General features: G+C 40.2%; 1 protein-coding gene across 6 annotated transcripts in view; it reads right to left on the bottom strand.

Moving 5' to 3' along the window:
• The window catches only part of smg1 (SMG1 nonsense mediated mRNA decay associated PI3K related kinase), a 247249-nt gene that overhangs the window by 206724 nt on the left and 23159 nt on the right, over positions 1-17366 (bottom strand). For all 6 annotated transcript variants that reach the window (XM_041777927.1, XM_041777929.1, XM_041777930.1 and 3 more), the window contains exon 5: positions 3940-3998. In XM_041777927.1, the coding sequence (XP_041633861.1) occupies positions 3940-3998 (59 nt within the window). The remainder of the gene's footprint in view (positions 1-3939; positions 3999-17366) is intronic.

The raw sequence follows: 17366 nt of genomic DNA, 5'->3' as shown, positions 1-17366 counted from the left end.
GTTAAGCAGAGATATGGCAGGATTAAATAATCATTCGTCTCCTTTTTCCTATCTCTCTCAACCTCTTTCTCTCCATACCTCTGTGCATTTAACTTATCTATACAACATCTTTACACTATTATACGGGAATAAATTAAAATAAAAATCCTCAACTGTTATTACAGTATCTATGAGTGTGAAGGAATGTCCCATGTGCTTCTAAACAGATAAAGATCAGCCTTAGTTATTTATATTTATAAAGTTACAGACTACTTTAGAGCTTTTAATAACTCACAAACATCGACAACTTAATTTACATTTCTGAAAAAAGGGGGCTAAGAAAAGTTCAGATGTTTTTAAAACCTGTTGATGGGGTAATTATGCTCGACTTTGCTGCTGCAGCACGCAGCACCTGTGGTTATTAATAGCCTAACGTTAACATTTCTCATCACTGATCTACATACAGAAAGAAGAGTTAGCACGCTTCTTTAACCTAACAATACTGTGGATCACATTACAGCCAGCAGTGCACTTAAACACTGACTTTAAAGAGGAGCACACCGCTGTGCCAGGGAGCCAAGCCATTGCGCGCAGGCAAAGTTTAAATATTCTGGTATAGCTCTGAGCACCTTCATCATTTGCCAAATGAAATGAAATCATAAGCAAGATTTCATTTATCATGTTAAAGCATCTTCACACACTGGCAATGGTGCTGCTAGTGGAGAGGGACATGGGTTTTCAAGGCATTTGTTTAAAAACCTGCACTCATCACATGGCCCCTCTTAATGGCAGTAACTGAGGCAATACCGTGGCTATGTTTTAATACCCCAGTATATGGTATTACCATATTACTACCTAATCCTAGTCAAGACTTAGAACTGCATGATGCATGGAGGGTGCTGAATCCCAAAGGACATGATTTCACCTTTATCTCGTCCTCACAAGTTATTCTCTAGAATTGACTTTTTCTTAGTATCAAACAAGTTCTTGGAACAAATCAGTGAATGTTCAACTGGAACTCAAACTCTCTCTGATCACAATTCCACTGGTACTGTTAACCCTCCATATAATAACCCCTCCTGCAGATAGTGGTGTCTTAACTCCCACCTGGTTAATAAACCCCAGTTTAAGGAATTCATCTTTAAAGAGTTAGACCTATTTATGAAGACAAACAAAACTCCTGATATTAGCCCTTATCATTATCCCTTATTATGGGATACAGCTAAATGTTACTTCAGAGGGTCCATAATGTCATACACCTCTGCAGAGAAAAAGTCAGCTATAAAAAATCAGCTAAAAGTTGAGGAACGGGTCAGATCTTTATAAAAAAGTTCAAATCAAACCCTGCAAAACATGTAAGACAACAATTAGATGCTGCCAGAGCCGCTTTTGACCAGGTAATTAATAAGAAAGCCAAAACTTCAATGGGAATTAAAAAGATTTTATTGACATCGATGCCGTTATAGATTCTTCTTATTCATTCGATTCTTTATCAATTCCCTCCTGTAAATTTGATAAAAATGTTAAATATCAAGTGTTTGGGAGGAGAACTTTCTAAAATAGACAAAAAAAATCTCTTTTTTGTTGGAGATGTCTCAGTTAAAACAAACTTCTCTCAGGAGCTTTAATCTGTGAACCTGAATTAGAATACAGTACTACTGCTCATTTTCTTCAAAAGACAAAACCTTAAAATAAATATAAAACTAGTCTCTTGATTCTAGATCTCAGGTATCAAAATATATTAAACTCTTGCGCAAAATTAACAGTTCTTGGGCAAAAAGATGTATGTCATGCATTAGACATCATTGTTTGACAGACATTTCTCTTTGCCCAATGTGCCTCATTTTTGGAGAAATGAAGCCACACTTTTGACCACTTTAGTCTGTTTTTGTGACAGTCCACTAGAAATGGGTGGTAATACGGTAATACTGTATCCTGGGGTATTAAAATAGCCATGGTGTTGCTTTAGTTAACATCATGAAGACGGTGCTGTGGGTTTAGTGCACATAAATAATACATTCGTCGAGAATGTGTATTTTTCCACCCGCAGCACCACTACCTGTGTATGAACACGCTTTAAAAGTGATGAGTGAACTCCTTTTAATGATGTCAGGACAGTTTTGCCAAGGACGAACACCCGCACATATACCGGCGCACAGATACTCACACGCCCTGTGCAAGCACGGCGCGGGGACAGTTCTGGCACCATAGTAAGGTCTTCTCTAAAGTCAAACTGTTAGGCGTGCTCTGCTGGCTCCAATGTGATCTAAGACAACATGAGTTTAAAAACGCTCTAATTCTCTCCACTCGTTGTGCATATGCATGCACGCCAACAAGAGCTTGTAAAAATGTGTTTTAAACACCTTTAGGCGATACTGTATAGCCAGGTAAATGCTAATTTTCTCAGCTTCTCTGTTCAGCTGTCTGTCACATGCGAAGCCTGTGTTTTATGTCACGCAGAGGTGAGGCATCAATAGGGGAATCGTTAAGATAAAGTATAAATGATGTTGATGGATCAAGCCAATTGAAACTGGTTCTCAACGGGAACTGGTTCTCGGTTCCCATCCCTACAAGGCATAGACTTTATGAACCTGGTAACAAACCAGGCCGCCTTCTTGTGCGCCTGGCTAGAGGTAGAGTGGATATTAATAATATTGCATCACTGAAAAATAGCAATGGGGAAAACTTGCATACATCATGCAATATTGAAAGAATAATGAGAGAATTCTACAAAAACCTCTATTCTTCTGAATATAATTTATCTTCAGAGAAGCTGGACCCCTTCCTAGATAAATTAAAACTTCCTACTTTGACTGAGGATCAGAAAGAAGAGATAAACAAACCAATAACAGAGGAGGAAGTATTGGAGGCCCAGGGGGGAGAAAGCTCCTGGGCCTGATATGGGTTTGGCCCAAAATTCTACAAGACATTTAGCAAGATTTTGGTTGGACCTCTGACAGATATGCATTCTTTTGATAACCATAGTCTTACATAGTCTCTCAACCTTGCCAATATAGCCCTTGTTCTTAAAAAAGGCAAACCACCAGATGAATGTGGTTCATACCACCCTATTAGTCTAATAGGGGTCAATAGCAAAATACTCTCCAAGGTCCTGGCAAGGAAACAAGAGGTCATGTTACCTGGTCTTATTAACCCAGATCAGACTGGATTTATCCAGAACCGCCTTTCAACCTCTAACATCAGGCGTCTTGAGTGTAATTCAGTATACAAATTAGTCTGGAAGCAAAGCTCTCTCAGTGTCTTTGGATACTGACACTGAAAACAGGTGCTACCTGTTTGATGTTTTGAAAAAATTAGGTCTTGGAGGTAACTTCCTCAGTTGGATACAAATTATATATCAGTCACCAACAGCTTGCATCATTACAAATGACCTCTGTTCTGAACCATTCCCTTTGGCTAGAGGCACCAGACAGGGGTGCCCCCCTGTCTGATCCCTTCTGGATCTGCGGTCAAAAGGATATTTGCATCTGAACTGAAAACACTCCTTACAGTCAGACTAAGTCCACTTAAAAACTAAATGCTACTGACAGAGGGATGAACTGATATCTACATACTAAGAAGATGGGGAAGGGCTGTGTTGTGTTGTTGCTGATTTTTTTTTTTTCTCTTTTTGTTTTTTTTTTCTCATTCTGTCACGGTTTCTTTTTTTTTGATTATCTGTTTTGCCCTCCTTTTATTTCTACGTTATTTTTTTAACGGCCTGTTTTATATTGGCTGCTTGCCAATTGTTAGTGGGTATGTGTAATTACTTGATACTCTGCTTTATAAAACCTAATAAAAATACATATATATTAAAAAAAAACATCAGCATGGCATTTGATCCTCAGTGATCTCTAAACATTTATTTTTAATCTCAACTGACAAAACCTTCTTCCAGTGTGTCAAAAATAAAGCACAAATCCACAGCCAAGAAACAAACAGTATTCAATTTTTGCTTACCTTTCATTCAAAATGTCGTTCAAGGTGCTGAGGATGTTGTCCATCTGTTTGATCAGGGTCTGTGCAAGAGAAATTATACTTTAAGGATATTGATGTGTTTCTCATCACTTTATTTTTGCTTCAATGCATATGATGAAATTTGCCAATGACTTAAATGTTAGTTTTGACTTTTGGCTAAACAGGTTTTAATGCATTTACGCCTCCATACCAAACAGTTTACACTAACAATTACATAACTACATCGCCTATGCATACCAAATACATGATAAAGACTAAGTGCTACTTTTCTTCAGACATTTCATTTTATCGACACGCAAAGGGTTAATAGACTTCAAAGCACACACAATGCATACATTTATAAAAGAAATACACACACACACACACACACAGCGCTTAACAAATCCGGACTTTGACTTGGCCAGTCCATCAGTTCCAGTACTCTAGATTCCTTTTTCTTGCTCAAATAGTCTCTGCACAGCTCTCAAGTATGCTTGGGGTCATTGTCTTGTTGTTATATGAACCCACGCACTAAGATGCTGTGGTAGACGTTCTTGTTCATGATACCGTCGATTTTCACTAATGTGCCCACGCCGTATCCATAAATGGGACCCCATACCATAATGGAATCTCCACCGTGTTTCACTGTGGGTGCAATGCATCTGGCATCAAAATGTTCTCCAGCTTTTCTGCGGACATAAACATAACAATGCTGACCAAAGAGTTCAAACTTGGACTCGTCCGTCCAGAGTACCTTCTTCCAGTCACCAACAGTCCAGTGTTTGTGCTCCCTGGCAAATCTGAGGCGTTTCTGGATGTTTGCAGGCCTCAATAATGGCTTCATAGCAGCTATTCAGCTATTTTAAGCCTTGTTCCGTCAGTTGTCTGCTTATGGTCATTCTGGAGACTTTCTCAGACTCTGATCTAGAAGCATTCATCTGTAGCTGAAGATCAGCAGTGGTCTTCCTTCGGTCTCTAGTACTTCAAATCTTGAGGTGTCTGACATCTGCCTCAGTTAACTTTCGTTTCCTGCCTCTTCCTTGGCCCATTTTGTAAGTACCAGTCTGGGCAATTGACTCCAAAGCATACTTGACCACACTGTGAGAACACTTGATGTCTTTACCTATTTGTCACAGAGACCATCCAGCATCATGAAGTGCTTTAATGCCGACTCTTTCATTTTCAGTGAGCTCTCCATGTTTTACCATTTTGAACAGGAATAAGGAATTTCAAATTGAATTCACCCTTTTCATACCCAAATTTGAGCCGGCTCACTGGGCTTCTCTGAGAAGTCAGAAATGAATCAAGCATAACATTCAACCACCAAAACTCATTTTCTCTTCAGGAATGCAAGTAAATAACTATATTTTGACATATGAATCAAGAAATACTAATGTGCTTTACTATTTTTTTCAGTTTTTTTGTAAATCAGACGAGACGAGAGGGAAGACATGACAAGGCAGCGACTGAATCAAAGTTACAAAGTCACAGATATCGGCATTATGAGTGAGTCTGCATGCATACACAAACTCACAGAGACTGCACAGGTTTCCAACAGCAGCATTTCATCATTTCAGACTGTTATGATGAACTTATTATGCATTGGCAGATCCTGTGCTACCCCAAGTAGCGCACGCGGAGGAGGGGCCGAACATGAATAGGTCACGGATGAGTTCCATTTCTTCATTAGCTCTCCCACCAACAATTTGAAGTGTCCAAGGCATCTTAATGATCTTTTATAATTTCCAGTTTGGTATTATTTTCTGTCAGGAGAGCTGCTGCTCCTGGTGTCTGGGCAATATTGATTTCGCGAAATTTCACCTCGACAAGAAATCTTGTGACGTTTTGATCTCACAAGTTCTTGTGGCACGAAATGCCACAAGCTGGAAATGCGACTCCACACCACTGAATCCAAGCCATTATTCTAAGCTCTTGCTAGCCAGCCCCCTTGAGCCGGTAGGGGTGGGAATCACTTGTGGCCCCACGGTACGATATTATCACCATTCTTTGGTCATAATTCAATATTATTGCGAATTCAAACATTTTGCAATATAGTAGGGGTTGGCGATATATATAGAGTATACTCGATGCAGCTTTTGCCACAAACAATGTATAAAATGAATATATTGCGAACATTGAGTATAATTTATCTGGAAGTTTTTAGCTGTCAGCATGCATTTCTTGTGGGAGTTTCTCTTCTTCCATTATCCCTGAACGCATCTCTCTTACAGCAGAGAGCTCACTCCCCTGCCCATCCAGAAAACTCTCCTCTGTACATGCGCGTTTTTGTATCATGGAGGAGGGAGAAACATGGGAGAGGGAGGACGTAAACACTATGGGTAAACAAAGCACCGTGGCAGGTCAGTGGCTAGTTAGCTGTGTTCAGAGATGGACGACAAGAAACAGTGTTGGGTCTGTCATCCAGCATTGGTTCAGCTTTAAAAAGGAAGAGGTCAAACTTGCGCGGTAATCGTTAGAATACGCCACACTCCACCCAGAATACTAGGGGTGGGAATCACTAGTGGCCCCACGATTCGATATTATTGCAATTTTAAACATGTTGCAATACAGTGAGTATTGAGATATCATGTATCGCGATATATTGTGATCTATACCATTTTTGCAGCTGTTTAGCTGATGTAGCATTAGTCTTGCCCTCATGTTTGTCGTATTTCTGCAGTATTTTATTTTTATGTAGCACTTCTTGCAAACCTAATGTGTCATGTCCATCTCATTCGTGTCCTGCTTGCATTCCCAATGTCCTTCCCCTGGTGCTGCCATGTATGTTGAACTAACTTTCTCCTGCTGACCGTCACCTCTGACAACCTCATTGGAAAAACAATTTATTGCTGCATTTATTTCATTTTTCCATTGTCATAGACTTCAGTTCATATTAGCAAATACTTTAAAAAAAATCAACACTCGGTGGATGAGATGATATGATATATCACCAGACAAAATATCGCAATATTTGGGGGCGTGCCGGTAGTTGAGTGGCTAAGGCACGCACCATGTATGCAGGCGACCCAGGTTCGAATCTGGCCCATGGCACTATTTCCTGCATGTCTCTCCCCGCTCTCTTCCCTGTTTCCGACTCTATCCACTGTCCTCTCTCTAATAAAGGCATGAAAAGGCCCAAAAATAAATCTAAAAAAAAAAAATAAAATAAAAAATTGCAATACTATGCTATATCCATTGTTTCATTCTGTGATAAAATATAAGCAGTGAGGATGAGCCTGTGGCTCTGTCACTCCTTCAAAATCACTTGGGATTCATCCTGACAGAGTGCTTCAAACGGCAACAGCTGCACCAAGTTGGAGAGATAGAGAGCAACTTTTAGGACACACTCACACAAGGCAATCTTTACCATGCCTTTTTTTTTTCTTCTTTTTTAAATTTTGAAGTGATGCAAGACAACATGACAAGTGATGGACAAAACACTTGCAATACATACCGACGGTGGAAACAAGGTGAGACAGAGACAAGCAGGAACTTGTAGCATTTAGATATTTTAACTTTGAAGGTGTTGAAAGGCTATGTCATAATTCGTGTGTGTGGGTGTGTGTGTGTGTGTGTGTGTGAATGTATTTGTTTTCGGAGGACATGGGTTGTCAATTTAAGTTGGGATTAAGACGTTCAAAGACATGAAAGATGAGAAGGGAGAGATTGTAAGGATGCAGTATAAAAAAAATTATAACAAAGAAAAAATGAAAGGAAAAAAGAATGGAATAGAACAAAGGGACAAAAAAGGGGGAAATGTACTAATGATAAAATTAACAATGCCATAGAATTGATTCCTTTTTATTACCATTATGATTCTTCCGTCCACGTCCAGTCATTGAGCGCCATTCTTTTTTAAAGTAATTAAGAATAATTAATTTTCCATTTCTAAAGTTTCCTTCCTTTTATTCTATTTTCTTGAATGTTCTTATCTAATAGATAAATTAGTTACATTTGGGTATGATTATGTCTTAGGATGTATTAGATCTCGCGACATCTTGGGATGTTTTAACACTAAAACTATCTCATGATATCTGGGTAATGATGTTGTCTGGGTTAAATATGTAGGTTGGATTTTGATTTTGTTTAGGTTCCATGAGTGTTCTCTTGAGGTTGGTTGGGTATCAGATGTTTAATTGTCTTTATCTCTTGGGTGCTAATGCTTTTTTTTCCCTGCATGTCAAGACACTTTTCAAACCCTTGTTTTTAAAAGTGCTTTACAAATGAAGTAATTATTATTAGTAGTAGTGTGTTATTCTTGTGAAAGTACACATGCCCTTTAACTTTATGCACCAGCTACCATAGAGCTACATTTATGTAAATATTATTGTGAATATTGATGCAAAGTGCAATGTCAGAACCTAAGTTGCCATTTTGCTTTGTTGATTTACAGTGGTGAGAAAAAGGTATATGACGGGTACAGCAGACCTGGTCTTTTAACTCACTGAGTGCCACTGATGTATATATACGTCAAAGTGTTTTTTTGGCAGCTGGCACAAGGGGGCGCTCTCACGCTCCCTGTGAGTAATTTTGGGGCTTCTGAGATACAAAATTGGATGTCAATGGTCAGAACACGGAAGAGACGGTAGATCAAAGCCACAGAGGTTGAGACCCCAGGGTCAAAGAGCAGAGTGATAGGAGGTAATCTAAGCTAAAAATTCTAAAACAGACGCTGGAAGAAACTAAACTTTTGCCTGAGAAATCACTTACTCACTGAAACCAACACTGAACTTAAAGACAGAAAATCCAGTGATCAGCACGGCCATTTATCTGCCTATGCCAGCCAAGAGGCTAAAGAATGCCGCGAGGTTTCCCCCGTACGTCAGAGGAAAAAGGCAGCTGCTCGCCAGCTAGATGCATACAGCGATGACACTTCAGAGACAGACTTTTCCGACCCAAACTCTGAGGAATGGCTGCCGAGTGAGCAGATCTTGTTCTCCGTCCCAGAGCGATGGAGGTAAGTTAAAGTTAGGAACCCACTGATTACTCAGCCAGATTTATCGAATGAAACCATCACTCATATGCTCCTGCTCTGTGATTTCAGAAGCAGACTTGAGAGAAGAGCAAGCCCCATGCAGTCTACAACACCGTCTGTTGGCAGAAAAAGAGGTAAGAACAAAAAACTTCTATGTTACAGATTATATATTATATATAAAACATATTTTATATTATATTACTTCTATAATTTACAGGCAGTGCCAGGGGACACGCAAGCAGGAGAGGACATGGGCGTATAGGGTGGTCCTGTGGAGGCCGTCCAGTTCCAGAGTGTGAATGGCTTGACAGTGACTGGATGCACTGTTATTTATTTTACAATAAAATAACATTTGTAATACTATTTTCAGATGTCTTTATGTCATTGAAGGCAAAATTATAACATTCAAATCCCTGTTTTGCTTGACAGACTCTTTTTCACAAAAATGCATTTTTCTCAGCTTTCTAGAAAAAAAGTGGTCTTTTTGGTGAAACTAGCCTCTATTCAACTTAAGATAAATCAAGAACGGAACAAGGTGCAAACAAACGGATTTTTCCATGATGAAACAGAGAGTTTCTCCTTTCATTTGAGCTATTTGGTGTTTTCAGAGTCATAGTACAAAATATTCTGTGGGTCTTGAAAGATGACTCAAAATGGCCAAAAACACTGGCATAAGCCACTTTCCATTTTATTAAAGGGCTTGGCACTCAATGAGTTAATTGGCTTGAAATTGTTGATGATTTAGCAACACTGATACACTTAATAGTTAGAATTAGACAAATGTGGTTATGGGGGGAGTGGGCACAACAGTGGACAAGCTATCAGGAGAACGAAGAAATCATACAAGAATAGTATATCAGGAGCGTATTATTTTGCCTTCCTGGGGTAGAAATGCCATTTGGATATGATTGCGTGTTTTCTGTTGCTTCATGGACGAGTATATTAGAAAAGACTTCTGTTTTCTACAAAGATTCTGTGGTTAAATTTAAAATTCTGTGGTTTGTCACCTCAAAACTTAACTTTTCCTCAGTCGCAGTGTAGTAGCTTTGTGACCCAATGACCTCCTGATGACCTTTATAATAATAATAATAATAATAATAATAATAATAATAATAATAATAATAATAACTTTACTTATATAGCACTTTTAAAAACAGTTGTTTACAAAGTGCCTTACATACAGCAAGAGCAAAAACTCAGGGAAAAATCAACATCAGCAATCAAAGCAGAATAGGAGCTCTGTAAAATCAAACATGAAGGGAAGAACATAATGTGGATATATAACAAGGAAAAATAACAAAAATGAAAATGACACAAGTAGATCTTGAATAAGTTACAGTACAAGATTGTAAAATCTAAAATATAATGGCGTCAGTGAAAAGCAATGATTCCTATGATAACATTCCAAAAGATATGGTAGGATGTGGGAGGAGGAGAGAGTTAAATACTACCATGACCTGGCTTAGGTGGTCACAACAAAGGAGGGAGACAATACCATGGCAAAGTTTTTACGAAAGTCTTTGTTGTCAAATCAAACCAAATTGAACGAAATTAAGTATTCAAATCAAATAATCAAATTAGGCAGTTTACTATTAAACTGAATTGAACCAAACTAAAGAGTCAGAAATGCCAAATTAGACCAAATTAAACCAAATTACTCAAAGTTACTTCAAATAAGATCAAATTAAATATTAACAGCATGAAGTGTGTAAATCAGTAGAGTCAGTAGTGTAGGATGTGCATGAGTGAAGATAATGTGTGTAAATGTTGTAAAATGCAAACTGAACTAAACCTAATCTAACATAACTAAACCCAGCTGTGGTATACCTGTGTGGAGGCCAGGTAAGAGAGAGAGAGACTGTGTGACTGCAGGAGCTTAAATAACCTCCTCACTCTAAGCACAGGTGTCTGACATTACTCCAATCAAGGAGCTGCACTCACAGACACAGACACTTAGGCTGACAATACCAAACATCTCATGATGTCATGGACATCACAATACATATAGTCAAACAAACAAACAACCAAATACATGAAGATTATGATGATAAGATAAGATAACAAAGATAAGATTCAAGACAGAAATGTAGTAGAGATGAGAACAGATAAGTAAAATTTAGGTAGGTAAACACGAGATAAAGAAGAAAATGAACATGAGATAAGAAAGAAGAGTATAGAATTACAAAAAGAATAAGAGTAGTGTAAATAAAAGAGAAGTAATGAAATAGATAAATAGTTAGAAGGGACATCACATAAAAGCAAGTCTATAAAAGTGAGTTTTAAGGAGTGATTTAAAAGATGTCACCGAATCCGCCAGCCTTATCCCCCTGGGCAGGTCATTCCAAAGTCGAGGAGCCCTGACAGCGAAAGCCCTGTCTCCTTTAGATTTCAGCCTCGACTTTGGAATGACCAGGAAGCCCCCGTCTGAGGATCTAAGGTTGTGCAGTGGCTCATAGGGGATCAGCATTTCAGAAATGTAGCCTGGTGCTAGACCCATACGAGCTTTAAAAGTGATCAATACAATCTTAAAATCAATTCTAGAAGTAACAGGTAGCCAGTGGAGGGAAGCAAGTACAGGGGTGATGTGATGTTGTCTGTTAAAACCAGTTGAAAGCCTAGCTGCTGTGTTCTGGACCAGTTGGGGGCGGGTGAGTGATCTATTTGTAATACCGGAAAGGAGTTAGTTGCAGTAGTCCAGACGAGAGAAGATGAACGAATGGATAACTTTTTCAAGGTCAGCAGGGGGCAGTATGGATTTAATTTTGGATATGGATCTGATTTGGATGAAGCAGGACTGGACTATTTTCTTAATGTGTGGTTCGAAAGTGAGGTTTGAATCAAAAGTAACTCCTAAATTTCTTGCAGTTGGTGTGATGTTGGAGGAGAGTGGACCAAGAAAACTACTATTCAGGCTAGTGATTGGATTTGGGTGATTGAAGAGTATGATTTCTGACTTTGATTCATTTAACTGTAAAAAGTTTTGTGCCATCCAACATTTTATATCTTTGAGACAGTTAAAAACAGCAGCTAGGCTAGTAAAATCACCGGGTCTCAGTGGAGGGTATATCTGTGTGTCATCAGCATAAAAATGGAAGGACAGATTATGATTCTGAATGATAAAACCTAAAGGAAGCATATAAATACAAAATAAAAGTGGGCCTAAAATAGAACCTTGCGGTACACCACAGGTAATAGGAGAGGTGGAAGATGTGTGGTTACCTATGGTGACCGCAAAGGTTCTGTTTAAAAGATAGGAGTAAAACCAACTAAGTGCGGAGCCCTTGACACCAACCCAGGTCTCGAGACGTTCTATTAAACTGGCATGATCAACAGTGTCAAATGCCGTGCTTAAATCTGAAAGAATTAAAATTGTGCTCTATCCTCGGTCTGCAGCTAAAAGAAGGTCGTTTGTGACTTTGAGGAGGGCGGTCTCTGTGCTGTGTTGTGCTCTAAAACCTGATTGAAATTTCTCAAAGATGTTGTTATCATTCATAAAAGCTAAAAATCTGGTTTAAAACTGCCTTCTCTAAAACTTTGGATAAAAACAGCAGTTTAGAAATTGGTCTAAAATTACTAAGATCAGAAGGGTTAAGATTAGGTTTCTTTAAAAGTGGCTGGACCACAGCATGTTTAAAAGCAGAAGGAAAATGGCCAGTTAAAGGGGAACTATTAATAATGGATAAAATACTAGGCCCAACCGTGTCCAAAACATCTTTGAGAAATTTAGTGGGTATGGTGTCAAGGCTGCATGTAGTTGGATTCATGTGTGATAAAATATCTGATAAAATTGGCATGGAAATTTGGCTGAAACTATCAAAGAAGGCATTAATGTGTCTGTGAGGGAGTAAAACAGTATCTGGGATAGTAATCTGTTGCCTTATATTGTTAATTTTATTTATAAAAAATGTTAAAAAGGACTCACATGAAACATGTGAGGCATCACTAAAATAACGGGGAGGGATTGGTGACAGAATCTAAAACCTTAAGTAAAATTCTGGGATTAGAATGGTTGGATAAAATCAGGTTGGAATAAAGAGTTGCTCTCGCTTCTTTGACCGCTTTCTGATAACTTTTCATAGCATCTTTCCAGATGTCATTAAATACATGCAAGCCAGTTTTTTCTCCATTGTCTCTCTTTACGCCTGCACTCTCTTTTTAGCTCTTGTGTTGTTCTGTTTAACCAGGGCTGCAGTGTCTTAGAGGACTTTTTTGTTTTGTATGGAGTGATGGAGTCTAAAGAAGCCTTACAAATGTCATTAAAATTGGAGACCAGCTCCTCTGTATTAAAATTTGGGCTAAAAGCAGTAAAAGAAGCAGCAGTAAAAAGTTCAGAAAAGTTGGTGGCAGAAGTAGGGGTAAAAACACGAGAGATAGGTGCACTTTTAGGAACAGGTAAAAATGATAAAACGACATTAAATAAAACCAGTTTATGATCTGACACACAGATATCCTTAGATTCGAAGTTAAAAGGGCTGAGACCATGGTGTAAGACCAGATCAAGGGTGTGACCTTTTGAGTGTGTGGGAAATTGAATTGACTGTGTGAGGTTAAAAGACTCATAGGTGTCAATAAAATCCATGCTAAGACTCTGAGGACAGCAGACATGGATGTTAAAATCACCTAAAATTAAAACCTTGTCGTAATTGGACACAGAACATGATAAAAGGTCAGCAAAATCTTGAAAAAATCACTGTTTGGTTTGGGTGGTCTGTAGATTATTAAAACTAACACAGGGGCTTTAGAATGCACAATAAAACCAAGATATTCAAATGACGAAAAACTAACTGGTAAAAAAGATGTGCATTTAAAAACCATTTTAAAAATAACGGCAACCCCCCCTCCCCTGCCAGATAATCTGGGTTGATGCAGATGGATAAAATCAGGCGGGGTTGCCTCAATGCGTGAGCTAAAATCTCCCTGAGTGAGCAATATTTCTGTTGTCACGTTTCTGCAAGTCACATGACGTGAAGGACAAGGGTCATGGACAGGGAAAGTAACAAAAAGAAAATCTGCACCTTTATACAAAAGAAAAATAAGGCCTTTGGGGTCTAAAAGATGGAGTGGAGTTATGCTTCTCCACAGCCACCCACTAATTTTGCCAAAAGTTGGCAAACTAAAGTAAAAAGGCCTCAAACAGAGGTAGAATCGATTGTTGGGGAGAAAACACTAAGTGCAGAAATCTCCTTAGAGATCAACCCTCACAAAAACTCCAGAATTTACCCTCTTTCCCTCAAAACACATAACCACTCTCACACTCTCAAAAACACACATCACACAAACCAAAAGAAACCAACTGAAGGTGTTGGCTCTTTGGTGTCACACACCAAACTGAGGGAAAGAACCTCCTTTTATAGACTACCCAGGCTGATGAGCACCAGCTGAGTGCAATGAGGACAGGTGAGCTGAGTGAGAGGCTCGTTAGGAGTGCTGGAGGTCACAGACTACCTCCATCTGTAACACTGTTAAAACTAAAAAGTCTAAATTATTTGAAGAGATAAAATCATGACATAAAAAAAGATTTGTTATTTAAAGATCTGATATTTAAAAGTCCAAAGTTAACTGGAGTACAGTTATGGGCAGAGGGAACAGGGGGTTGAAGGGGAATGTGGATCAGGTTATCATGATTGGCAGCAGAGGGGAGTGACGGTGAGCGTGCTGAGCATTTGTGGGAGGAGGTCATGGCTGTTATGGGAAAGTCAATCTGGTGGTGTGGAGTTTGTCTTGGGGAGGTACCTTTAGAACAGGGATTACCTCTGTGGGCGGAGCTGGATGGAGTCGATGGCGGAGATTGTGGGGGCGGGTCGGAAGATGAGGTGTTGGATGTAAACAGTCATGCACGTGAATATGATTGCACAGTGTGTTGCATGTTAGCTGCTAACATGCGGCTACCCAGCCAGTTTGGATGCACTCCATCACGACAAAAAAAAGTGAGAACGAAGCCGAAACAAATTAAAATGGTCCATGTACCCGATACCGTGCATGCGGCAGGCAGACTGAAGCCAGGTGTGAAGGCTGAGTATGCGGCTAAAGCGTCCAGCACCGCGGCCGAGTGTGGGAACAGGACCAGAGTTAAAAGCATCTTTGCTGCAATTGTTTAAGAGGCTAAAAGTTTTTTAAAATCCTCTTTGGTAAGCCCAGATGTCATCCGAGCAGTGAAGCAGTGACCAGAGAAGCAGTGTGTGGTAGCGTTGAAGAATTGGGTGTTCCTGATTATGGAGTCCCCGACGATCAGTGTTGTTGGGGCGAAGAGAGGACAGGGAAGCTGTGGTTGTGAACTACGCTGACAGTCAGAAGAATGTCCAGGATCTGCTCGCTGGGTGGGCGAGAGCAGTGGCGAGGCTGTGGCGTCATCACAGGGAGATGTATGCCCTGCCTGCCCAGGACGATGCAGGCCACCGGAGCATCTCAGCACGGCCTCCTTCAGTATCTTTTGGCGTGCGGAGGACGCTGCTGACGGGAGTGGCTGCGAAGGATGTTGCTTTTTCGGCCGGTCAGAGGAACAGCTTGCTTCGCCGTTGCAGTGCCCCGCCAATGGGGGAAAAGCAGTAGGGTCGTGAGGCAATGTCTCAACGGAGGGAGCGGCAGCGGCAGGGGCCTGCTTGACCGGTGAGCCGTCAGATAGGACCGCATAGCGGTTGGAGAGGCCTAGCCGAGGTGAGGAGGCTGATTTGTCCGAGGCCTGGATGCGACCACAGACCACCACCTCAGTCCAAGGGTGTTGAGGGATCAGCATGGAGCAGGAGGATGGCTGTGGGCCATCTGCCGGCTCCCACGGGGCTGTGTCCTGAAGAGTCACAGTGAGAGAGGCGATCCGCTTGGACTGCTTGGAGGCTACGTCAATGAAACTGGTCAAGAGTCTGTCCTTCTCCTTCAGCTCATTGGACAGTCGTCAGATATCTTCCTTCAGGTCAGCGATCTTTTTGTTGGCTTTATCGAGCAGTGATTTTTCCTCATTAGGTACACTGGGCATATTGTTGACAGTAGACCGGCTAGCTAGCTTAGCTACTGGGCTAAAAACAGTATAGAGAGATGGCCCAGAGTTGCACAAAAGTTCCTTAATCAGTGAGTATGATAACTAGAAGCGTTTTACCAAGTGAAGCACTTGAAACACATCAGAAGAAAGTCAGGATTTGTTGTTAAAAATGACTTAAAAGCAGTTACAGTCATGGACGAAAATATTGGCACCCCTGGATTTTTTTCAGAAAATACATCATTTCTCCCAAAAATTTTTGCAATCAACAAATGTTTTTGGTATACATGTGTTAATTGCCTCTTTGTGCATTGGAACAACACAAAAAATCTGAAGAAAAAGAAAACATTGACATAATTTTTCACAAAACTCAAAAAATGGGCCGGACAAAATTGTTGGCACCCTCAACTTAGTATTTGGTTGCACACCCTTGGGAAATAATAACTGAAACCAATCGCTTCCTATAACCATCGACTAGCTTCTTACACTTCTCAACTGGAATTTTGGACCACTCTTCTTTTGCAAACTGCTCCAGATCTCTCAGATATTAAGGGTGCTTCTTGCAACAGCAGTTTTGCGATTTCTTCATAGGTGTTTGATGGGATTTAGATCTGGACTCATTGCTGGCCACTTCAGAACTCTCCAGTGCTTTGTCTCCAACCATTTCTTGGTGCTTTTCGAGGTATGTTTCAGGTTGTTGTCCTGCTGGAATACCCATGATCTCTGATGCAGACCCAGCTTTCTGACACTAGGCCCTACATTGCGGCCCAAAATTTTTTGATTGTCTCAGATTTCATCATTCCTTGCATACAGTCAAGGCACCCAGTGCCAGAGGCAGCAAAATAACCCCAAAACATCTTTGAACCTCCACCATGTTTGATTGTAGGTACTGTGTTCTTTTTCGTTGTAGGTCTCATTCCATTTTCTGTAAACAGTAGAATGACCTGCGTTTCCAAAAAGGTCTATCTTACTCTCATCTGTCAACAAAATGGTCTCCCAGAAGGATTGAGGCTTACTCAAGTACATTTTTGCAAACTCAAGTCTGGCTTTTTTATGTCTCTTTGTCAGCAGTGGGGTTCTCCTCGGTCTCCTGCCATAGCGCTTGATCTCATTCAGATGACGACGTGTGGTCCAAGCTGACACTTTTGCACCCTGAGTCTGCAGGACAGCCTGAATTCGTGTGGAAGTTGGCTGAGGATGTTTATCCACCATTCCAACTATCCTGCGTTGCATTCATTTGTCAATTTTTCTCCTCCATCTACGTCCAGGGAGATTAGCCACAGTACCATGGGTTATAAACTTCTCAATTATATTACACACAGTGGAAAAAGGAATTTAAAGATCTCTGGAGATGGTCTTGAAGCCTTGAGATTGTTTATATTTTTCCACAATTTTGCTTCCTAAGTCCTCAGACAATTCTCAGCTCTTCTTTCTCTTCTCCATGCTTGGTGTGACACACACAGGCACACAACACAAAGGCTGAGT

This window comes from Cheilinus undulatus, linkage group 21 (genome assembly GCF_018320785.1).
Source record: "Cheilinus undulatus linkage group 21, ASM1832078v1, whole genome shotgun sequence".
NCBI lineage: Eukaryota > Metazoa > Chordata > Actinopteri > Labriformes > Labridae > Cheilinus > Cheilinus undulatus.
Note: the sequence above shows the minus strand (reverse complement) of the source record. Positions and strands in the feature narration are given on the sequence as shown.